Here is a 25,766-nt window from a genome sequence, read left to right as displayed (position 1 = left end):
TTGATATAAAAATTAATAAGTAGGGAAATGAGTTATTATAAATTAAAGCAATAATAACTGTATACATGGTGAATTGATTCACCTGTTCTTTAAGAAAAGGTATTTGTTATCCTTGTTCAATATAACCTTTGGTATAAGGTGAAGAAATTCTACCGGTTCCACAGCTAGGTGGGTTTTTAACTGGTTGAATAACTGTATCCATAAAGGGCTGCCCTTGTAGGGAGCACGCTGCCGCATTCAGTCCTGGCTTTTGTTTTTACATTTCACATTAGTAACAACTTGGATGAGATCCAATTTGGTTGAAAGAGCTAATGTGTGGATTATACCAGACAGAATCCAAAATGACCTTGACAGGCCGAATGATTGGCTAAATTTAGCAAAATGGAAATTAATGAAAGTAAAGCCTTATATTTATTTTAAAAACAACCATGCGAATACAAGATGGAAGTCAGCTGGTAAATAGCACATGTCTAAACACTTCATGTTTTATATGACTTGGTTCAGTATGACTCAGATGAGTAATAAAGCCAACAAAGGAATAAATGTGATGCTAGGTATAATATACGGACAAGGCGGGTAATAATTCTGTCAGAACTCAACTACAATTCAGTTATGCAAACTTGTTTCAGGGGGATGTCTACACACTGAAGTGTATGCTCGGGAGGCTAATCAGGGTAGTGTGATGGCTGTATCAACCATGACGTTGTAGGAACAACTGAAATAACAGAAACATTTCTTTTATCCCCCTGCCCACCGAAATAACAGAAACATTTTAACCCCCAAAAAAGAGAAGACTTAAAGGAGAATATAATAATGACTTTTAAATACTTGGGTGACTGTCAGATAAGGGCGACTTAAACCTATACTTTTTGGCTTTTCATGGGCAGAACCAGGACAGTTAGTTTTTTTTGTTTAAGTATTTACTTCTTTTGAGAGAAAGAGTGTGCACGTGAGTAGGGGAGGGGCAGGCAGCAAGGGAGAGACAGAGAATCCCAAGCAGGCTCTGCACTGTCAGCGCAGAGCCCAGTGTGGGGCTGGAAGTCATGAACTGTGAGATCATGACCCGAGCCGAAATCAAGAGTCGAATGTTTAACCGACTGAGCCACCCATGTGCCCCGAGGGCCATTAGTAAAAGAGATAGATTTGGACTCCCTATGAAATGGGAAAGAGTGGGATGCTTGGCTGGCTCAGCTGGAAGGACATGTGACTCTTGATCTCGGGGTCATGAATTCATGCCCCACATTAGGTGTGGGGATTACTAAAACATTTTTTAAAATAAAACAAAACAAAAAAGAAATGGAAAGAGTTTGTTAAGTCGTGAATCGGTTTGTTACTGGAGTTGTTCAGAGGTTTGATTAACACATACTAAGGCTTGGAAGATGGAATTTATGCAGAGTAGAGAATTGGATTTGTTTTTGTTGTTAAAGAAATTTAAGATACTGTTTAGGCAGTTCTTGTGCTGGAATTAGAAGAATGAACAAAAGTATTCCACCCTACAGGGGAACCAATTTGCCATAATAATTACAAGACAGTGGCATAGCAATAGGTACAGAGTACTGACGGAGCATGGAGAGGATTCGTTCTAACTGGAATGAATGGCTCATAACAGACTCAGACTTCCAGCAAACATTTATTGAGTACTGGCTGTATGCCGAGTGCTGTGTAATGGCCTTCCATGTACTCACAGTGATCCTAGGTTCCTTTAGACTCTGTTTTACAAATGATATATCAGGTATATGATACCAGCAGACATGATCTCGTTTATTTCAATAATCCCCCCACCTAACAATCCTGTAGAATCTGTGCTTTTGCCCCTACTTCATATTTGTTTATGTGGAAAACAAGAGAATTGAGCTGAGCTCCTCAGGCTTTTACTTTGCCAGGAAGGTTATACAGAGTGTGGCAGGATAGGGGTTTTGTCGGGATTTTGTGGGGGCTTAAAACTAAAGGAATCTGGGGCCATACTGTGAAGAGCATTGTGTGGCAGACTTTAATAAAGAGTTAGTTTATCCTCTGGATAGCTTCAAAGAACCCTCCTTCCCCATCTCTAAATGGGATAAGACTTTTTTTTAATGTTTATTTTTGAGAGAGTGTGAGTGGGGGGACAGGCAGAGAGAGAGTGGGACAGATGATCTGAAACTGGCTCTGTGCTGACAGCAGCAAGTATATGGGATAAATTTTTACCCTTAACTCAGATTTCTGACAGTAATTAGTGATCCCTTTCCAACTTCTAATCTTCTTTTCTTTCTTGGCCTTTTTTCCTCCATTCTTTCTGGCTTCAAATTTCCTTTCTTGGAGAATTTACCTTAGAAGTGAGAACACTGGGACAGCTGGGTGGCTCAGTCAGTTAAGCTTCCTACTCACGGTTCTTGAGATCAAGCCCCACGTAGGGCTCACTGCTGCTGTCAGCTTGTCAGCACAGAGCCTGCTTTGGATCCTCTGTTCCCCTCTCTGCCCCTCCCCCACTTGCACTCTTCTGAAAATAAATAAATACTAAAAAAGAAAGAAAGAAGTGAAAAAACGGGGGCACCTGGGTGGCTCAGTTAGTTGAGCATCTGGCTTTTGAATTTTTGACTCAGGTCACGATCCCAGGGTCATGGAATTGAGCCCCATGTCAGACTCCACGCTGAGCAAGGAGCCTGCTTAAGATTCTCTCTCCCTCTGCCCCCTGAGCACATGTGCTTTCTCTCTCTCTCTCTCTCTCTCTCTCTCTCAAATTAAAGAAAAAAAAAAAAGGGAAAGACCATGTTGGATTTGAGCAGGAGTATGTGAATTTTCAGGCTTAGCTATAAGTAAGTCTGATTAAAAAGTACTACTGATTAGTATCCTTTTGTGGCTTTTAGGAGTTAAAAAAGGAAATCAGAATCTTTTTCACAGCACATTATTTTACTCACAGGCTCTCCTGTAATTTTCCCCACAGACCAACATTTAACGTAACTATTTTTGGTTACGCAAGAAGTTTTGCTAGTTATTTAAAAGCCGCGTCAGTATGGAGATCTTAGATGAGGCTGGTAAAAGTGTTGCTTATATAGTGTTTGATGCTAAAGTAGATCCTTTGAAAAACTTATGTATGTATTTTAATTATGGAAGTGATAAATGTTCATGATGAAAAATGAAAATTAAATACTGCCTTATGTAAGTATGGTAAACAATGGTTTTATGTATCCTTGCAGAAATTTTCTGTACATCTGTAAGCTTGCGTGTATATATGTGTCCCTATTTTACCAATAGGATTGTATAATTCGTACTGTTCCACACCTTTATTTTTTTTTCTTGTTGATACGTCTTAGGTGTCTTAACATCTCATCACAGGTAAATCTGTCTCATTCTTTCTAAACACTTGCATAGCTGAACCATGATTTATTCAGTTCCTCATTCTGTTTTTCCTGGTCATAGCAAACAGCAGAAACCTACCATGGTTGATTTAAGCAGAAGATTTTATTGGAAAGATTGAATGTTCATAGAATTGATAGGAGAGCAATAGAATGAAGCTTGAAAATGGCAAAACCAAGGAAGGCAAAACATAGCCAAATTCCTGCTTTCAGTATAGGTTGCTAAAGAAGACGCTGGATATGTGTCAGCATATATCTCCTCTCCACTGTAGGCACCACAGAGTGTCTGCTATTGGAGCCCTCCTTCGAGTCCAGATTCTGGACAAGAGCATCTGACCGGCTGAGTCTGGGTCACATGTCTGTGCCCTGGCTACTGGGGAGTTCAAAGAAAGGTGCTCTGATGCTGGGTTGCCAGAAATAAATGTTCTCTTACACCTGTTGGTGAATATTGTTAATACACAGCATAACACAATTGTGGGTTTTTGGAAGAAGTAAAATTTGTGGCTGACTAGGATTTATATTTGTATTTTGATAGATACTGCCAAATCACTTTTCACTAAAAATACGGACTTAGAATATCTAATTTTGAGCTTGATAAATATTTTGTGTACTTAAATTCAGCAGGCTAATCTCAGCATTGTCTGTGTTGACTGGTGCCTAGTCTATGTTTAGGAATGTAGCAGTTTGATTTAGTTACTGTTACCATGTACTTCCGTGGGCTCTTGCCAATATAATGTAGAAACTGCATGAAATAGGTTTTGTTTTGTTTGTTTGTTTTTTTGCTTACAGCCTTGAACTTTGATCTCATTTGTATCAGAGCGTACTATTTAGAGACCACAGACAGTAAATTTACTGTGTAATAATTATAGTGTATATTTATATCCGTAAACATCTTCTTCCGTAACATCATGGAAAAGTGTTCTCTGCAAACTGCTTCATTGAAATGTGTTCTTGAGATGCTGCAGTTCTTATTTGGAATCCTTGCTTATGAAAGGATTAGGAAAATAGCCAGATTAAAGTGTAATATACCTGATATATTCACGGAAACATTGTTGGGGTCAAGTCAGTGTCAAGGAGATAGTATTCATTTTCTTAAAACCTTCTTCACTAAATTTCTGCCCTGTCAGAGTCACTTAGTTATAGAATATTGTCTTCTTCCACTTAGTATTACTACTAACAATACCCGGAAAGTGAGAGAACATTATTTTTAGTTAGGAAGGGTATCGGTTGTGAGGTATCTGAGAAGAACAAAATGAGGAGGTTGGATGGCATAGTGGAAAAATACGATTTCGAATCAGAAAACCCGATTTGGAGTTTCAATTCTGCCTCTTACTTGAGGCATATCACTTAAACCTCAGTTTCTTCATCTTCAAAATGAGGTTATCATTTCTGCTCTGACTGACTTCATAGGCTTACTGTTATGATCACATAAGATTGTGTGTGAGGAGGGAGCCTGTTTTCACTTTCAGACTGTCAAAAACCATGCAGATATTTTAAACAAGGCAAAAGCATATGAGCATATCTTGAGTACAGAAGCCCATAGATGCAATAAAATCGGAAGGAAGGGTATCTGCATTGAAGTGGGTCCGTTGGGTATTTGACAGGTAGCGGGAGCCCAGTTGTTCTAAGCTGGGTAATTACCAAAGCTGCTAAGTGGAAAGCAGGCTAACCATGTTTTGAACTTTACCTGTACCGTGGGGAAACATCTCCAGCATTTTCAGTTAAACCGACCACGTAGGGGCTGCAGATTAGTTATCGCTGGAAAACTAAACTGAAGACAATTAGACACTGAAAGCAGTATTTTAGTTGGTTATATCTGGGGCAACGGTTCTCAGACTTCAGTGCACATCAGCATCACTGGGACAGCTTGGTAAGACATAGATTGCGGGGCTCTGCCTCACAGGTTCTGTTTCTGGAAGGCTGGGGTGGGACTGATCGTTTGCATTCCAACAAGTTTCCGAGTAATGGCTGAAGCTTCTGGTCTGAGGACCATACGTTGAGAATCCCTGCTTTAGAGAAACCGTATAATTTATCATCCAAACGGATTCAGAATTTGTCAGGAAAACAACTGAGCCTTCCCCTGGCAAAGCAGGGATGGGGTCATCCTAATTTCATTTAACAGGAAAATCTTTTTACAAAGAGGTTTCTGTAATAGAATCATCATCTGGTAGATGACTCATGATACCTAAATTGTATTTATTTATTTGGGTAGGTGTTTGTTTTTGTAAGTCACAGTAATAGGTACATATTTGATTGCAGCCCAGGGTTCAGATGTACGTGTAAGTGCATCTGTCTCTCTTAAAAAAAAAAAAAAAAAAAGAATAAGAGCACACGTGCGTGTGTGTGCACACGGGAGGGGCAGAGGGAGAGGGAGAGAGAGAATCCTAAATAAAGCAGGCTCTACACCCAGTGGGAGCCAACACGGGCTCAATCTCACAATCATGACCCAAGCTGATGTCAAGAGTCGGATGCTTAACTGACTGAGCCACCCAGACACCCCAATGCATACATCCCTTTAAAACAGATGTTTCCAAACAGTACTTACCCTTGTACAGTACATACGGTCTAATATTTGCTATTTTCTAGTTCTTTTTTTTATGCTCGTTGTGATCCACTAAATTGATTTCATGACCTAACTGGCTATAGCCTGCTGTTTACAAAACAGAGCACAGAGGACCTCTATGATTCTAGCAAACTGTGACACTCTTAAGATTCTGAGAGGTAGTTATATTTCAGTTTTCTTCATTCTGATTCTTCTCAAACACTCTAGCCGTTTTCCACCATTAAAATGAGTGGGGGAAGGTCCCAGGAGTTGGAAGAAAGGAAAGGTATGCCATTTTTACCACATTATGCTGTCTTACTTGCTAGGTAGATTTAATGTTTTATTTGTTCCCCATGGAAATTAGCAGATGCTCCAATTTGTTTTACAGTTTTTTAAAATTTAAATTGCATCTGGTTTTGTATTTTTTTTTTTTTGCATTCTCCCCAAAAAAGACAAACTAGGCCTTTCCTGAGAAAATCTAAACTTGGTTTATATTCAGAAACCCTCAACTTCACCAGATTAAATTTGGTTTGTCTTAATGAAGGTTCTGTTAACCATACTGGTTGGATCAGTCATACTCCAACTAGGAGACTGAAACCGCTTAGGAATTTGAGCAGGGAAAGTCTGATGTAAAGAATCATTAACTATACCGTGGGATTAGAGTAACAGGGAGTTGGCTACGAGGTAAAGAGATCTCCGATGAATACAGTCGTGGCAGACAGAGGCACATCCTCCAAGCGTGGAAGGAAGGAGCCAATCTGGAGTCCAGACCTCTTTGGAGGGGCATGGCCGAGGCCCACTGGGTGGCAGAGAATTTCACCCACGGGCCATGGTGGGTTAGAAAGCTGCCATCAGTCCGTGTGCTGTTGGGAAGCATTCCATGGGGAGGAGCTGTGCTGGGACCTTCAGGGAAAGCAGCCTGAAGGAACACTAGGGAAGGTTGGCCTAGGAGAGCTACGGAGTGCTGCCTTCTGCCGACGACACTTGCTGTCACGCCAGCTGGCAAGGGAGAGATGTTCTGGTCTCTCCAGCAGGCAGTGAAGGTTTGGAGCTAGGAGGCGCTTGATTGATAACTTGTGTACACACTAAAAAGCTGAACTTTTCAAAGGAAAATTACACTGAGGTTGGCAGATGATAATCAGAGAGGGGATTCTAAGTCAGCACAGTAAGGTTTTCATTCTCTAGCATCTCTTCCCTGAAAAATCCACTGTCGAGTAAAAAGCTTTTATTTATTATTAGTAAATTATTTTCTGAGAAATCGTTGTTGTTGTTTTAATGTAGACTACTAGAGCTTGTCATTACATAGAAAAGGCTAGTCTCACCGTGTGACCTTTTCAGGGAGCAGGCAGTACGTGAATGCCACATGCACTAAGCAAGCGTGTGTCTTCTAGGCGGGGCCACAGTGCAAGGTGGTTTTCAAAACACAAAGCGGTGAATTTCTTCCTGAGGGAGGAAAGTAGATGTGTAAATTAATAATAAAAGTGTAAGGGGATAAGTGCTTACTAAAGCATTATGTAGAGTACTGTGCCTTAGCATGGGATAAAGTGTCAACCTGCCTTTCAGTGCTGGGCAAGGGAAAAGAAGCACAGACTCGTGATCTGTGTGCTCTCTCTTCCATTCCTCAGAATAACCTTACGGATAAGGTAAGTGGTATGGTTGCCATTATACAGACAAGCAAACAAGGCCTGGAGACCTGAAAGAGCTTTTCCTTCCAGGGTCCTGCACAGGATCCAGATCTAGTCCGGTACGTTTGTTCTCTCTTAAACTGGCAGTGTACTTTGAAATGCAAAAGGCTTTTATAGTAAAAGTTTCCAAATGTAAAGCACAGGACCAGATTCTACTGTGAAGGATTTAAAAGTGAATTAGGTGTGTCCTGGCCCTTAAGGAGTCTATAGTCTAGCAGTGCTGATAGAATGTGACAAGGGCTCTGACGGAGGTACTGGGAAAAGCTTGGAATTATCATAAAGAAGTTCCAGAATCCAGAATGCCGGTTCTTCTTGGAAACCTCAGAGTAAGATGGCATTTCAGGAAAAAAAATTGAGCATTGAAAGAAAAGAAAAAAAAAGGATAGTGTTCAAGCTGGTTCTTGAAAAATGGGTAGGGTTTATTTAGACAAGTAGAAATGGAAATAATCAGAATGTACAAATAGGAAAAAACCAAGTTAGTGGTCATTTATTATACATGTGTTAAGTGCCATGCCTTATATGTTCTTCAGTATAAACCATCCAGTTTATTATTTTTTATTTTTTAATGTGTATTTATTTTTGAGAGAGAGAGACATAGTGCGATCAGGGGAGGGGCAGAGAGAGAGGGAGATACAGGGTCTGAAGCAGGCTCCAAGCTGACAGCACAGAGCCCCATGTGGGGGGGGCTTGAACTCCTGAACCATGAGATCATGACCTGAGCCAAAGTCAGATGTTTAACCGATTGAGCTACCCAGGTGCCCCTGAACTATCCAGTTTAACTGTAGTATAGTCCCGTGTCAGATAGTTACTGGAAATAAGATTTTCGGAAAGATAAATCCATTACACATGTTGGACCTAAATCATGATAGAGTATGGTTGAGTTTGAACTTTATTCTGTAGACAGTAGAATAGGTGGAAGTTTTTAAAAGAAAAGAATACCAGACTAGAATTATGATTACATTAGAAACTAAAGGGGCGCCTGGCCGGCTCAGTCGGTTAGATGTCCCACTTTGGCTCAGGTAATGATCTCATGGTCTGTGGGTTTGAGCCACACATCGGGCTCTGTGTTGACAGCTCAGAGCCTGGAGCCTGCTTCAGATTCTGTGTTTCCCTCTCTCTCTGTCCTCCCCCACCCACACTCTGTCTGTGTCTCTGTCTCTCTCTCAAAAGTAAATAAACAAAAAAATTTAGTTAAAGATACTAAATACACACACGTGTATATATTCATATTGTAGTACAGTGGCAGAGACATACTGGATGTTGAATGTAATCCCTTCCTTCTTTTCTCATTCATCCCTGGTGCAGTCATACATAGGACAGATCAGGAAGCTGGAGTATAGTTAGATGATTATTATGGTGGTCCAGGTAGGGGGTAATGAAGGCCTTATCTAAGGCAGTGATAGTGAAAATGAAGTAGTTACTGATGAGAGTAGTAATTAACAGGATTTAGGAAAGAATGTTGCATGGAGTGAAAAATTAAAGGGGTGCCTGGTTGGCTCAGTTGGTTAAGCATCTGTCTGTTTCTTGGTTTTGGCTCAGGTCATGATCTCACGGTTTTGTGAGCTCGAGCCCCACATCGGGCTCTGCATTAGCGGTGCAGAGCCTGCTTGGGATTATCTCTCCCTCTTTCTCTGCCCTTCCCCCACTCGCACTGTCGCTGTCTCTCTCAAAAATAAATAAACTTGAAGAAGCAAAAATTAAAGATGAAGGTAATTTTCAGGTACTTTTCTATTTCAGAAGAGTACGTCAAATACAGGCTCTTTTTAAATTTATTTTTGAATATAAAGGTAATAAATACAATGGTAATGTTAAAGCATTATGAAAGGGCAGAAGATTGGCTAGGAGCAGTGAGACGTGGTGGTGAAAGATGACAACATACAAAGAGAAACAGATCAGTAGTTACAGTTTTGGTAAGATCCACTCCCCAAGGGGTGGTCTAAGCGTAGTGATGTCCTTCCAAAGAGTATAGTATGGAAAGAGAAGGAAACAGAGTTACTTCACAGTGGAGAAACCTGTCAGACTACCTCAGGCAGGTGATCAGGAATAATCAGTCATGTTGATGGTATGTACCCTTGTTATGATAGTAGGTACCTTTGTAGAGGTGAGAAACTACTCTTATCTCTGTGGTCTTCCTCCCAAACATCAGTAACTTGAGTCAGTCATGTGGGGAAAAGTCAGACAGATTCCATTTGAGGGACATTCTACGGCACCCTAACCAGTCCTGCTAAAAATTGTCAGGGTCAAAAAACAGGAAAGTCTGAGAAACCGTCATAGCCAAGAAGAGCCTAAGGAAACATCATCGCCAAATGTTAACATGGTGTCCTTGATGAGATCCTGAGTCAGAAAAGGACATTAGGTGAAAACTAAGGGGGAGAAAAAAATCAATACAATGGGAGAGGTCAAAGCAAAGAGGTTTCATAAAGAATGCAGAGTAAGGGGTAACCTATCAAGTTAAGGCTTCTCCACTCACTGTTAGGTGTCCGTCGTGGGTCCTCAGCAAAGAGTAGCTGAGTAAGGAGTAGGGTTGGTGCTCTTCCTAAGCCTGTTTTTTAAAATGAGTTTTGCCCTCCGTGAGGCCTGACTTCTTCACCTCTTGGTCTTGAGCTCAAGTCCAGACGTGGTTTCGTAGAGTCCATGCCATGCCCAAGGTGAGTGAGATCATCACAGAAGGCCATTAGTGTTCTTCTTTTCCAGCGTTTACAACGGAGCATCTAGTTTTTTCTTCTGAAACCACACACGGCCAGAAAGTCTCCATACTTTAAAATCCGAAGAATACCTAACTCACTTTGTGAAAGGAAGTTATTCAGTATTACGGAAGCTCCCTAGGGGTTAAGGCACTTGAATTAAGTTGTAAAGATAGTAACGATTACCTAAATGGAAAAAAGTCACTGAGTATTTGGGGAAAGAACACTTAAAGTATGCTAAATAAATATGTGCAGATGGCCGGATGTGTGAGAAATACTGACATGATCTGCTCTACTCATACTCATTGTTTTGGTCTCATCCCAGAAGTGTTTAAAGTACTCGAAGTACTTTAATATTGTAAACCAGAGGTACAGAAGTAGTGGCAGATGATTTGCTTCAGGGGAAAGAGGGCTGTATCCCCACAACTTCCTATTTCCTTTTCACTTGATTGATTCTTCAGCAACTCTTTCAGCCTTGTCATCAGCCTACTTGTTTCTGTACCTCCCATTTTCAGGGAAAAGATATCCTGTGTTTTGAAAGCTGCATCCTCTTGGAAACTTTGTCTAGTTTCTCTATTTTTATTCATTTATTTTTACCAGTGCCTGGAATATAAGTACTCCGTAAATATTTTTTGAGTGGCCATCTCTCACCTTTCCTCCTAGCCTTCACTGATAGATTTGTGACATAAGTGCTCTGTAGACCCTGTTTCCTCTTCCCTTAACTGCTCTTACGATTTCTGGTGTTTGAGGCACTTTACTGATTACGGTAGACATTATTACAGGTGGAGTCAACACACCTGGAAGACTAACAACACAAAAGTCCCAAGAGGAGGAGAGGAAAGAACGATGACTCTGGAGAAGAGGGTTGCTTTCCTAGGGCTGCTGTAACTAATGCCCCTGAACTTGCCTTCCGACCTCAAACAACAAAACTCGCTTACAGTTCTGGGGGCCGGAAGTGCAGAGTCCAGGTATCTTCAGGGCTGGTGTCCCTCTGAAGGCTCCAGGGAAACTTCTCCCGTGTCTCCTGTAGCTCCCGGTGGCTCCGGGTGTCCTTTGGCTTGTGATAGCGCAGCTCCGGTCCCTGTCCCCGTCTTCACATAGCCTGTCACCTGTGTGTATGTTTGCCTCCCCCTGCCTTTCTCTTGTAAACACACTTGTCACTGGGTTCAGGCCCCAGCCAAAACCCAGGCTGAAATGATCTCAGAATCCCCGATTACATCCGCAGAGATCCTTTTCCTAAACAAGGTCACATTCACAGGTTTTAGGGGTTAGCCCTTGGACATCTCTCTTTGGGGGCCACTCTTCAGCCTGTTACAATAAGGGGCCAGATCAGTACCTAATGGAAGTGGTCGAGAGGATTGCTGTCTTAGTTGTGAGGCGGGGACAGTGTGTGGAAAACCAGTAGCATAAGAGTGACTCTGAATTCATTTTACTTGAAAGAAAGTTGTAGAATATGGATGTTTTCTTCACTTAATTGTAGAAAATATGTTTTTAAAATTTTGAACTCAAGATCAGGTAGATTTGGTTGGAGATTCGCTCCTCAGCCATACTCATCTGAAAGAATTCTCAACTTAACATTTTTATTAACTTGTGAATTTGCAAAATTTGAAGTTTCCACATGTAAGCTTTATGGTATGCTTTTGAAGTAGGAATACTATATTTTTATTTTCTTTTTCCCATTTTACAGATGTGGAAATGGAGCTCAGTTTCTCTATCTAATTTGTCCAAGGTCACAGGTTATAAAATGATATAGATGATTTGAACACTGGTGTTTCAACTGGAGAGCTTGTGTTCTTTCTAATATACCATGCTGAGTTTATTAGTTTTCTGTTTAAAAAGACAGACTTTATTGTTTTTTTGGAATGTTGTGCAGAGAAGAATACAACTTTCTGTTTGCAAAAGAAGCTACGAATATTTCAGCCAGTTCACCACATCTCTGAATGATCTGTGTCGGAGGTCTGTCAGTTTTTTGGTATGACTTTAAAACATACAGTTCTCTAAAAGAAAAAAGATCAGTGAAAGTAGAAGCTGGTTGTTTGAAAAGGTCAACAAAATTGGGGTTCGCCTGTGGGGCTCCGTCAATTAAGCGTTCAAACACTTGATTTCAGTTCAGGTCATGATCTCATGGTTCATGGGTTTGAGCCCTGCATCAGGCTCCTTGCTGTCAGCTCGAAGCCTGGCTTGGGATTCCCTGTCCCTCTCTCTCTGCCCTTCCCCACTTGCATTCTTTCTCTCTCTCTCTCTCTCTCTCTCTCTCTCTCTCTCAAAATAAATGAATAAATTTTAAAAACATCAACAAAATTGATAAACCTTTAGCCAGACTCATCAAAAAGGAAAAAAGAGAAGACTCAAAATCAGAAAAATAAAATACATAGTTCTTCAGTGAGTTACTTTTAGTCATGAGATAGGTCCTTCATTCATGGAACTTTTGTTAAATTTTGTTACATCTACAAGTGTAATAGATATAAATAGGCAGCCATGATTTCAGAATGATAGTTGGACAAAAGTGGTTAGAAATTGGTTCTGGTACTTTTCAAGTTTTACTTTTTTTAATTTTAAGTTAAAAAAAATTTAAATGTTTATTTTTGAGAGAGAGCGAGAGAGAGAGAGTGAGTGTGCACCAGCAGGGGAGGAGCAAAGAGAGAAAGGGACAGAGGATCTGAATTCTCACTGACAGCAGTGAGCCTGATGTGGGGCTCGAACTCACAAACTCTGAGATCATGACCTGAGCCGAAGTCAGACACTCAACTGACTGAGCCACCCAGGCGCCCCTTAAATTTTTTAATTTTTATTTTATTTAAAAAAAATTTTTTTTTCAACGTTTATTTATTTTTTGGGGGACAGAGAGGGACAGAGCATGAACAGGGGAGGGGCAGAGAGAGAGGGAGACACAGAATCGGAAACAGGCTCCAGGCTCTGAGCCATCAGCCCAGAGCCCGACGCGGGGCTCGAACTCACGGACCGCGAGATCGTGACCTGGCTGAAGTCGGACGCTTAACCGACTGCGCCACCCAGGCGCCCGTAATTTTTATTTTAAAATAAACTGTGTGCCTTATGATTTTAAAAACAGAGCCATTATCAATTTTTTAAAATTATCTTGAAATTGGTGAGGTCAATTGACGACTAAGAAAATAAATCTCAGTAGAACACCTGGCACTAGGGCCATTGTTTTTTGTGGAGGGCACATGGCCTAAAACTCGCTAGGGGGCTTATTAACTTGACTTTGGGGTCCATCCAAAGAATTCCTGAATCAGAATCTCTAGGGTGAGGCTTTAGGAATGCAGTTTAATGAGTATTGCTTGTATTTATTTGGCATTCGTGTGGGACTTAGGTACTCAGTCCTCACCACAATACTGTCCTACTGATGATGGTGACTTGGACCCAGAGTAAAAGAAAAAGTTAAGGTGACTTCATGGTAGGAACTCTGACAGTGGCATTAAGTACACTAATTTGTATTAATCAAAGAGTGAGTAGCGAAAGCAGTCTTAAGAAAGAACAAGGCTGGAGGCATCATGCGGTCTGATTTCAAACTATATTACAAAGCCGTAGTAATCAAAACAGTGGAGTCTTGGCATAAAAACAGACACGAGGGTCCATAGAACAGAATAGAGAGCCCAGAAATAAACCACACATGTATGGTCAACTCATTTATGACAAAAGAGCCAAGAATATACAGTGGGGAAAGGGCAGTCGCTTTAATAAAAGATGTTAGGAAAACTGGACAGTGACATACAAAAGCATGAAACTGGACCACTGTCTCACATCACACACAAAAATTAACTCAAGCGGATTAAGGGCTTGAATGTCCTGAAACCATAACACTTCTAGAAGAAAACATACGCCATAAGCTCCTTGGCACTGGTCTTGGAGATGACTTTTGGATCTGACACCAAAAGCAAAGGCAACAAAAGCAAAAGTAAACAAGCAGGACACTGAAACTACAAAAGCTTCTACATGGCAAAAACACCACAGAGGTTAGAGGTTCATCCAAGGCCACCCACGTAGTGCTTGTAACCACTGCATAATGCTGACAGCTCAGTCAGGACCTCTGGGGGTGAGGCCCAATGTGGATTTGGGGATTTTTTGGTAAAGATCAGAAACTTCTAATGGATAGAGAGCGATTGGGAATGGAAGCTACTTAACATAGAATGGCCAGAGAAGGCGTCTGTGGTGGCGAGAAACCAGCCGTGGGAGTCTGTCTGCATGGAGAGGCAGAGAAGAGGACGCAGGAAGGCCTCTCAGGTTCCAGGTATAGAATGAAAACCAGTAGTAGTTGGATTTGGAGGGGCCGCTTTTATGTTTGCTTGGTTTCTGTTTAATTGTTACAAAACAAACGTGCTTTTATAAAACGGCGTGTCTTTTTGCTGGTCCCTCTCTTTCTGTGGCTTTAAATATCATCTTAAAGGGGCGCCTGGGTGTTTCAGTTGGTTGGGCGACCGACTTCGGCTCAGGTCATGATCTCACAGTTTGTGAGTTCGAGCCCCGCGTCAGGTTCTGTGCTTATTATAGCTCAGAGCCTGGAGCCTGCTTTGGATTCTGTGTTTCTCCCTCTCTCTGTCCCCTCTCCTGCTCACACTCTGTGCCTCTCTGTCTCTCAATAATAAGTAAACATTTAAAAAAATAAATAAGTAATAAAAAAATAAATACCATCTTATGCTGACAGTTCTAATTTTTATCTCCAACCTCAACATCTTCCCGGTAGTCTAAACTTACATACCAAACTCCTATATTCTATATTCTGCTCACCCCAACTCGAGATAACTGGACTGGAATTGATGATCTTTCCTGCTCTCCTGAGAATTTTCCCCATCTCACGGATTCCCCCATTTGGTCAGGCAGAAACATTGGAGCTGTGCTTCATGCTTTTCTCCTCTCAAAACCCACATCCACACGACCAGCAGATTGTCCTGGCTCTACTTCAAACCGGGCATAGAATTCAGTCACTTCAGACCCCTCCTTGCTGCTGCCCTGGTCCAAGACCCCATTCCTTGCCTGACTGAGGAAAGCCGCCTTAACCAGTCTCTCTGCTTCTGCTTGTGCTCACAGGTTATTCTCACTGCAGCAGCCAGAACGACTATTTTAGAGTTTACTTCCAATTCGGTCACTCCTTTGCTCAAGACCCTCCAGTGAGTCGGCCATTTTATCACAAGTAAATGTTAAAAGTCCTGTGGGGTCTGTGTGACCAGGCCCCTATGATGCCTGCAACCTCTGCTCTTAGGGACAGGACTCTCCCCTGCCTTCTGAGCTGCAGCCATATTTGGCCTCATCGCAGTTTCTCCCACACATCCCACGGACAGCGTTTCCTCTGGCCGTTTCCTTAGCCTAAAGTGTTCTTCTCTCAGTAATCCACCTGCCTGCTTCCTCCTCTCCTCAAGTTGTTCCTTAAACTTCACCTTCTCAGTGAGCAGCCACCTCATTTAAACACCACACTCTTTTTCCGGGGCCGGGGCGTGGGGTCGCTTTGTTTTTCTCCCCCCCCTTTTTTAAAAAAAAAAAAAAACGTTTGTTTATTATCGAGAGACAGAGAGACAGGAGACAGAATCCAAAGCAGGCTCTAGGCTCCTGGCTGTGAGCACAGAGCCCGACGCAGGGCTCGAACTCAGAAACCGCGAGATCATGACCTGAGCTGAAGTAGGAGGCTTAACCGACTGAGCCGCCCAGCCGCCCCTGCTCTGCTTTTTCTCTGTACCATACCAAGTAACACTCCGCACTACCACGTCTTCATCCATCCATCCATCCATCTGTCCGTCCGTCACACTCCCCTCTTCCCCCACTATACACACATACGTGCAAATGTGCACACACACACTTAAAAGAATAAAAAAGTCTGTTCATGATCTCTTCTCCAGAAGGTCAGGGCCTTTATCTTATTGTTGACTGATACATTCCAGTTGCTTAACCTCAGAACATAGTACGTATCCAAATATTTCTAGCAAGGTTGAATTTTGGAAAATCATTGGAAGTACATGTGGTCAAACTGAAAATGAATAAAAGGTGCTTCGTGCTTTTAGGGAGCTTAAAGTATACATAGAGTAATAAATGATAGTGGTAGTAGTAATGGTAACAAACATTTGTTGAGTTCTGTTTTGAATTTTACTATGTGCCCGACACTGTGGTAAGCACTTAATGCATGAACTCATTTAATACTTCCAATAAACATATGAGATAGGTACTATTATTCTCCTCCTTTTTACGCATTAGGAAAGTGAGGCACTGAGAAGGTAACTCACTTGAGGTTCTGTTGATAGTGATTAGCAAGGCTGGGATTGGAACCCAAGGAGTGTGGTGTGGCTTTGGAGTCAGAAATCTAACCCCTATGCTATGCTGTTCTTAGCATTAAATGAGCTGACATATGGAAATTGCTTAGAACGATATCTGGCGTGAGGGAGGCTCTGTACAAGTTAAACTGTTGTTGGGAATCATAATTATTAAATATTTCAAAGTTCTTGATAATACAGTTATAATAACATGAAAATATTCGTTGGCCGCTTAAACTATTCCTCAGTTATTTTTTGTAAGTGTCTCCCTCCAGGAAAATCAACATATTTGACTATTATTTTCCATGAAAATGAAAGATAAATCAGTTACAGATTGCACAAAATATATAGAATTTCATCAAGTATGTAAAAATGTCGGAGCACATTTTTGCCATTGATGAATGGGGATCTGACATTTAGACTAACAAACAGCTGAAAGGATAGGGAGGATGCTTTTAAAGAACTTTCTGAATATCAAGGATTAAGAGAGACTCTGGAGAATTGGTGAAAGAAACGCTGGAGCTTTTTGCCAATTTTATATCATAAAGAGGACAGATATTAAATAAAGGATGTCCTGCAGAGTATGCAAATTACCAAAACCCTCTAACTTGAAAAGTACTGTGGTTACCTGAGGAAAGAATACAGAGTCTTTAAACGAAGAACCAAAGAGCAAGCCTTATTCTATCCATAAGTTGCACCTGGTCAAAGTGGTGGTACTAAAACAGTACATCCCGTTGTGCGGTAAGAAACGGTTTTCAGGCTCTTGTATCACTTACATGCTTACCAGACTGTTAGGTGATTCTTGAGGTCTCCCAGTAATAAAATCTGTGATGTTTAATTAATTACGTGTTTTTTCTGTATGGGAAAATTTGGGCTATTAAAAAACAGAAATGAAGAAAAGACACAAGAATATTAAAGGCATATTACTGAGTGAAAGAAGCCAGTCTGAAAAGGCTGATTCTAGCTATATGGCATTCTGCAAAAGGCAAAACTGTGGAGACAGTAAAAAGATCAGCACTTGCCAGGGGTTAGGGGTGAGAGAGGGACGGAGAGCATAGGGAATTTTTAGGTCAGTGACACTCTTCCGTATGATACCATAACGAGGAACACATTATACATTGGTCAAAACCCATAGAATAGGCAAACGCCACAGCGAACCCTAACGTGAACCATGGACTTTGAGCGATGACGACGTGTCATTGCGGGTTCAGGGATTGTAGTCAGAGTTCCAGTTCTGGTGCAGATGGTGATGGTGGAAGAGGCTGTGCTCCTGTGGGGCAGGGAATATATGGGAACTGGCTGTCCTTTCTGCTCAGTTTTGCTGTGAAACGAAATAACTGCCCTGAAAAATATTTTTAAAAAACAAAGAAATCCCCTCAGGGTGCCTGGCTGGCCCAGTCAGTAGAGCATGTGACTCTTTATCTTGAGGTCATGAGTTCGAGTCCCATGTTGGCGTATAGATTGTACTTAATTTTTTTTTCTGAATCTTAAAAAATAATAATAATAATAACCCTGAAGATTCATATCGCGAATGTTCACTTATTTTGTACTTTGACACCTAAAAAATAATAATTTTCCTTTCTGTCGCAGACCTGAAAGGCTTTTCAAAGAAGCTAGAAATCTGCTAAAATGAGTTTGGCTTTACACCTTTTGTAATGTAAAAAAAGAAATCATAGATCAAAGAAAAGAGAAGAAAACTCAGGTCAGATGTTTTGAAATTCCAGTTTATTTTGGTTAAAACATTCCAAAAACATTGAACAAATAAAGTATTTCCCAAACCATAACCACACACACACACAAATTTCTTTGATTTGTTTATTGGGCATTTTGACAATCTTTGTGACATTTGACACTAGGGCCAGTTGTTCACCAGAATCATTTAATGGCCTTATCTCTGGCATAAGACAACAAGATATTCGTCATCCTTCTTGCGTTGAGTTTATAATCTAGAAGACATTGAACATCTTGGTTCAAGTGTCACTTCTCCAGAAAGACCTTCTCCAGCCCTTCAGTCTAGATTACGTATCTTCTTACTCTTCCTCACAGTACTCTCTTCTTTCAAAAGGCAATATTTATAATTCTAAATTGCAGTGCGTATAGATTATTTGGCATTCATTCTGTTTATTTTCTCTACCTGTACTCGAAGGAAGCATTCCACAGGATTGTGTCTTCAAGTCCCAAGTGCAGAGCACAGTTAGCATTCAGTAGAGCCTTTTGAGTGAAAGGGTGAACCAAGTGCAGGGTGCTCTCAAGGAAGCAGTCGGAGGCATATATGAAGAAAAGGGCCTGAAAATGAGTAGGAAAATGGTGTGGTGTTCAGTAAACCAGTTCTCAATAGGACAGGTAGGATGAATACAGATAATTTGTCTTTAATTTAGGGCCAAGGAAGTTATTCATGACCTTAGTGAAGTGAAATTTGGTAGTGGAGGGAAAGGACCAATTTAAATTTTTTTTTTTTTTACATTTATTTATTTTTGAGAAACACAGTGAGACAAAGCGTGAGCCGGGGAGGGGCAGAGAGAGAAGGAGACACAGAATCCGAAGCAGGCTCCAGGCTCTGAGCAAGCGGTCAGCACAGAGCCTGATGCGGGGCTCGAACCCATGAACTGTGAGATCATGACCAGAGCCAAAGTCGGACGCTCAACCGACTGAGCCACCCAGGTGCCCCTGAAGGGACACAATTCAGATTAGTCGATCCTGAAATGAATTAGCCAGAAAATAGACCGAAGTTGATCCCAGCACTTAACTGCTAGTTTGTTCGTAGGTAAGATAAACTACAAAAAGAGATTACCTTGTTTTTACATATTTTCACTGTGACAGGAAAAACAAAGTGCAGGAACCCTTAATGGCTGGAGTACTGTGGTAGAAAGAGGCTACTAGGGGGACCAGCTAGGTGTCTTGTAGGAAGGAGTTCCTGCCACTTATCTTTCGGATTAGAATATCAAATGAATAACAGTGGATGAGAAGGTGTTTGGGATTAACACCTTCTACATAAATCATCAATCCCTGGGTGCCTGGGTGGCCTGCGTGGTTAAGCTTCTCAACTCATGATCCCAGTGACTCCACACTGCATGGAGCCTGCTTAAGATATTTCTCTCTCTCTCTCTCTGTCAAATAAATCATCAATCCCGTAATTTCCCAAGAAATTATAACACCGAGAAATTCTGATAGATTGTTCACAGAGCACCAGAAACCCTGGCTGCCTCTTTTCTGTGTGCTTTTGTAAAGTGTTTCTTAATTTCTGTGAGTTTTGTCTCATGATTTTTTTTTTTTTTTAACTTTCAGGTGTTGGTAAATCATGCTTATTGCTACAGTTTACAGACAAGAGGTTTCAGCCAGTGCATGACCTTACTATCGGTAAGTGTTCTACAAGAAATGAGAAACATTAAAAATTTGGGGGGAGTGGAAATGGAATGTGCTAGAGAGGATCCATTCTATTAGTGATGAGTCAGAAAGAATCAGTGACACTAGATTTGTTGCTGTACAGAGGTTAGTTTCATCACTTAAAAAAAAATACAAGTATAGTGAAAGTAATATCATCCAACTTTATAAAAATGGTCAGAAAACAGCAAGAAGACATATTTAAGATTTTGATTGTATTTAATGATGAAACAAATGATTGCAAAACAAGAGAGCACAGGGGTAAGAGCAGAGACTGACCAGCTTGCCAGAGTTCAAATCAAGGCTGTGCCGCTAACTAGCTGGGTAATCCACCTCACCACTCCATTCCTCAGATTCTTTTATCTGTAAAATGAGGATAAGAGTGGTACCAATCTTACAAAGTTACTGTGGGCAGTAAATGAGTTAATAAATGTGAAACATTGGAACAGTGCCTGGCAGCATGATACACGCTCTCGGTTTACTTAGATAGTAATTATTAATCGAGAAAAACTGCCAGGAGGCAGTTTTAGTGTCCTAAGTTGCAAAGAATAAATGAGACCGTTACCGGTAACTGTTAGACTGGAATCTACTTAGATTTTACAACTAATAGGTTGGTGTATCTTCTCAGCCAGTGACTGCTTATTTTTCACAGGTATCATTAGATCACTGTTAAGCAAGTTGAGTCTCATGTCCTATGTATTTTTAAAATACCAAATCAAACAGTTTGTTAATCAAATTATTAGATAAATTAATAGTTTTCAATCAAGCCACATGTATTTTGTAGATACCTTGAAATCTATTCCCAGGTGGCTATCCTGTCAGAATATTCCGATTCCATTTTAATTGATTTACAGTAATGAAGGGTGAGACAGGTACTATTGTTTCATGCTGGTCCCCATTTCATAGGTTAACTTTGGTGAGCTCAGTTTTATGTACGATCTGCTCTTTGCCCAGTAAGTCTGAACCTCGGTAGCGGTGTCTTAAGCCTGATTCAGTCCTGACACAACTAACCACACAGTGGTTTTTAGCGTAGGGAATTAAACAAAAGTGTCTTCCTTTTCTCATTGAAGCTTTCATAGAAATTTCTAAGGTGTTGTGGCACATCTGATGGAGAGGCTGGGCCTGAGCCTACTTTCAGAAAGCGGCATGGGCTATACTTGTGGAGAGAGAAGGGGTTGGACCAAAGGGAGCTGTTTGGAAAACTGCAACTCAGGCAGCTGTACCAGTGGCTTCCCTCCAGGAGGTAGGAAGCTAAAAGCACAAGGGAAGCCAAGGGACTTCTTTTCTGTCTCGTCCTCATAAGACTCCAGCCCCACCCCTGGCGGTGACAGGCCCACTGATGGTCTGTCTCCTGAGCTCTGCTAACCCTGGTTTCTCTCTGTGTCCCCCCAGCCTAGAGATGGCAGCACTTTCCGGCTGGTGCCAGCCAGTGTCTCCGCTTCTTTACCATCCCTTCTTTGAGCTTCTCAGCTTTTTCTTTCTTTCCTGTAACTAACTCCCTACATTAAATTGCCTCTGTTTTAAATATTTAAATATGGTTTCTGTTTTTCTGGTTCCACCTTGACTGCTCTACCTTACCACACCCATCCGGACAGTTTATTTTTCTGGTCATTAGCATGTATTTGTTTTCAAGGAACATTGGAATGTTTGCTGCAATAGATGTGAGTAAGACAGTATCTTGATTCTGCTGCATACTTTGCCTGATGAATAGAAGAAGGTGAGAACGCTAAGGTCAGGTCATGACCAAGTATTAAATGATGGAACAGAGGAAATAAAAGACAAGGATGAGTCCGTGAAATACTCCTCATTACCCTTTGACTACTATCTCAGTGAGAATTGTTAACAATAGTAATCAAAGAGGCAATTTACAGATAGCTCCCCGGATATAATTACACTGAAGGTCCAGAGTAGAACGTTGGGTGTATTTAAGTGCTGTTATACTGGACCAGCAGCATCTTTATTCTCTGGGAGCTTGTTAAAGAGTCTACTGAGTCAAATTCTGCATTTGAACAGGATCTCCCAGTGACTCATATGAAAAGCTTGAGAAGCATTGGAGCAGTGGTTTTACCAGTTTTGTAAACCAGTTGACCTGTCCGTACATGCGAGTGCACCCCCACACACATCCTGGCCTCTCCGTTCTTGCTTCCTCTCTACTTCAGCTACTCACTCCCAGTCACACCCAGGACCTGGTCGTTACCGGTACCTGGAACCACTTCCAGAATCTCCGTGTCATGCATCTGGTTGGTTGTCCTCCCATCCTTCCAACTCATGCCCTCTAGTTGCTAACACTAATGATTTATTTGTCCCATCAGTTCTATAATCCGTTGGTCCTGCTGTCTTTGTACTCTCACCCCTCTTGTGGTCCTACTTTCCTCCTTGCCCAGCTTTAATTCTAACCATTATAATTGTCATTTTCATCACCCCGGCATGCACACTCAACTCCTGCCCCCTCTCTTGCTTCGTCACACTTTTGTGGCTAACCCATAGGTCAACTCTAACTATCTACTCCATCCTGCTGGTTGAAAAACCCAGAGCCCGGCTAACTAGTCTCATTAGTTTCTTGGACACTAACTTCTAACCACTTGACAGTTACACTTTGTTTCCAATCCATTCATTCTCCACTTCCCTGTACCACTGTGTTACACCTTCTTGCTCTGTAATCAGGCACCACCTTTCCTGTCTTCATTCTCATGTGATAGCCTTGGTCTCTATTTCAGGAAATTTCAAAGGCGAACAGGAGCATTTTCACAGGTTTCCATCACCACACAGACCCACCTACCTGCGCTGTGCCCATGAACTCAGCCTTCTCCTCGCTATTGTTGATGAACTCCAAGTTGCTAGCCAAGGCCCACTCAAGAACACTGCTTCAGCAGTTCTTTTTTTCCCGAATGTCACTCATTTTTCCCCATTTGATTGTCATTTTTCATGACTGTTATCTTTTCCAGCTTTCAGTCCTTCTGTTTCCTTTTGGCAAAAGTCCTCAGATAGGACTGTTCGTAATTTCTGTCTCTGGTTTTTCTCTTCCCCTCCTTCTTTTTGGAACTCACTCCAGCGAGGCTCTCTTCTCCCCATGTGTACATATCCGGCTACTTACTCAACATCTCCTTTCTTAGATGTCTATTAGGCATCTCAAACTTAACGTGTTCCAAATAGCTCCTGATTTTTTCCCTCCTAGGCCTTTACAAGTGCACGTGGACACACATAGCCTCCCCCCCCCCCCAAACCCATCCTCTTGCCTAGATTTATTTTTCTCCTTAACTTTTTATACAGGTGATTATAAGTGAATGTTGTCTCCCACCAGGATAAGAGTAAAGTTCGTGATAGCACTGTTATCAGTTTTGTTCATTGCTGTATCTCCAGTGCCTGGTACATAAAAAGACTCTGTAAATGTTTTCTAAATTAATATACTATCTCTCTGGGGAGAAAGTTTCAAAAACATTTCACATTACAGTGCTTGATGCATACATTTGATTAATGCTGTTCAATTATATTGTGTAGAAATAATTCTAGTTATAGCCCACTGATGCCCACTACATTTATTTCACTATCTATTAATGGACAGTTCAACAAACAGTGATATAGAGAGAGGCTAGGCATATGTTGTGCCACCTTCCTGCCTAACTCCCCCACATCCTTAAAGCAGCCGTCCTATAAGAAATGACTGAGGAGTGAAAGTGTCCTTTGGGGGTAAAGGTTGTAGAATTGAAGCATCATTTCTTGTGTCAGGCTTCCCACAGATCAGTTACAAATACCCCTCATTTAATTGGGGTTCACTTTTCTGAGATAACATTGCCAAGAACTAGGGAGATAGCTTAAAAGCACTCTGTGAACATCGAGTTTAGATCTCAGAGTCTATGTTACTGGAATAGTAAAATGTATTTCCTTGACAGGGTGTGCTTATTATGAAAACATTGTACAAAACTCCAGAGAAAGTTAAATTCCCTATATAATATTCCTTTGGCCCTCCAGCAACCACTGATGTGTTTGTAGCCTTTTAGGGTTTTAAATGTATTCACAAACACACACACACAAAGCTGTTCTGATGTGCATTCCCTCCACCGGTGGCTACTGAAGTGCCCGTTTCTCCTGGGCCTTCCCTCCGCTGTGGCTTAGTCGTGTTTTTGCTCTTCGTGAAATGGGCAGAGAATAGTGATTATTTTACTTTCCTGCTCTCTAATTTTTGGTGAGGCTGAGCGTTTTTCATATGTTTAAGATCCACTTCTGTGTCTTTTCTCTTTGAATTACCTGTTTTTATCTTTGCCCCTTCTATTACTGGTTTGTTGTTGTGGGGTTTTTTTTGTCAAATCTGTTGATGGTTTTCTTTTTGGCTTCCAGGCCTCACTAAGGAAGGCTCCCCAGTACAAAAATTACTTCCTGTTCTCTTAAGTACTTTTCTAATACTGTAAATTCATACCCTGTCTGGTGTATGGCCACGTATATGATTTTCTTTAATCCATATATAACGTGTAGGCCCACACCCATTAATTAAATAATCCATCTTTCTTTCCTGCTTGAACCATCACCTTTGTCATATGCTCAGTCTCCATAGGTAAGCAAGTCTGTTTGAGGACTCTCAAATCTATTCCATTTATGTTTTGGGTTTTTGTTTTGTTTCTGTTTTTCTCTATTTCATGAGAAAATATACTACTGATATTTATAGTAACTTTGTAGTATAATTAATATGTGATTGACATTTTTCCTTTTTGAAGTTTTTTTGATCATTGTTTTTATTTTTTTTTTTAAGTTTGTTTATTTTGAAAGAAACAGAGCACAAGAGGGGAAAGGGCAGAGAGAGCGGGAGAGAGAGAATCCCAAGCAGGCTCACATGGCCAGTGTGCAGGGCGTGCAGAGCCCGACTCTCAGGGTTCGAACCCATGAAACTGTGGGTTTTGTTACCTGAACCAAAACCAAGAGTCGGACACTTAACTGACTGAGGCAAGCCACCCAGGTGCCCCGTTTCCCCCCAACTTTTTAAATGCTCTTCAGTAAAGTTTTATAATTTTCTTTTTATAGGCCTTGTGCTTTTTTTTGTAAGTTTATTTTGTTACTATTGTGGGTAGGTTTTTTTTTTTTTTCACCATTACTTTTGTGAAATTAATTATTTTGCATGCTCTGGGTAGACTGGCCCAGACTGGCCTATCTGTAAGTCATAAATTTTTCCTTGTCTAATATTTGCACCTTTTTGTTTTGTTTGTGTAATATATGACCAAAATCTCTGGAATAGTTTACAAGTTGAGGGCATGATGATCTTTTTCTCTGCAGTTGGAAACTTCTAGTGGTTTACCTTAAAGGTGCTATTCATTTTTTCATGGAAAGTTAAGGAAGTTACTCTTCAATAATCTAGTTTTTCCCTTGTTTCTAGAACTAGGGACATAAAGCTTTCTTCCCACAAGTCTCTGTTTTGAACCTCCACAATGTCTAGGTCACAGCACAGGTCCCTGTGTTCTGCTGTTGTGGCTCTGCTCTCTGCTGTGACAGCCCCATGGTCACTTGGCTCTGACAAGTGGCCCTTTCTCAAACGGCTTGGCATCATTAGTTATGTGAGTGGTGGTATAGAAATTCTGGTGTAGAGTAGGGAATAATAATTACAGCTCACACATACTGAGTACTTACTGTATGCCAAGCCCCGCTCTTGTTTTGTGTGTAGTAACCCTTCAATCTTGAAAAAAATCCTATGAGATGGGTTTTATTAATATCATTTTACAGATAAGGAAACTGACGCAGAAGAGATTTAACATTTTGCACACAGTCCCACAATTAGTAGACATCGATCTTTGAATGCTCAACAAGTGGTTACCCTGCAAGGCTTCACATTCTTTTCTTTTTTTCTTTTTTCTTTTCTTTTCTTTTCTTTTCTTTTCTTTTCTTTTCTTTTCTTTTCTTTT

General features: G+C 41.1%; 1 protein-coding gene across 3 annotated transcripts in view; it reads left to right on the top strand.

The window, feature by feature from the left end:
- Window positions 1-25,766, top strand: part of RAB2A (RAB2A, member RAS oncogene family) — an 86,537-nt gene that overhangs the window by 12,415 nt on the left and 48,356 nt on the right. The window contains exons 1-2 of one of the 3 annotated variants that reach the window (XM_040487728.1): window positions 6,106-6,160; window positions 19,786-19,857. The exons of 1 other annotated variant lie outside the window; for it this stretch is intronic. In XM_040487728.1, the coding sequence (XP_040343662.1) occupies window positions 6,121-6,160; window positions 19,786-19,857 (112 nt within the window). In that variant the 5' untranslated portion in view covers window positions 6,106-6,120. Of the gene's footprint in view, window positions 1-6,105; window positions 6,161-19,785; window positions 19,858-25,766 lie in introns of those variants that run through there. One more of the 3 variants, XM_040487727.1, reaches the window with a different exon arrangement.

The sequence above is a fragment of the Herpailurus yagouaroundi genome, unplaced genomic scaffold (assembly GCF_014898765.1).
Source record: "Herpailurus yagouaroundi ecotype Mexico unplaced genomic scaffold, PumYag 165, whole genome shotgun sequence".
NCBI classification, from domain to species: domain Eukaryota; kingdom Metazoa; phylum Chordata; class Mammalia; order Carnivora; family Felidae; genus Herpailurus; species Herpailurus yagouaroundi.
Note: the sequence above shows the minus strand (reverse complement) of the source record. Positions and strands in the feature narration are given on the sequence as shown.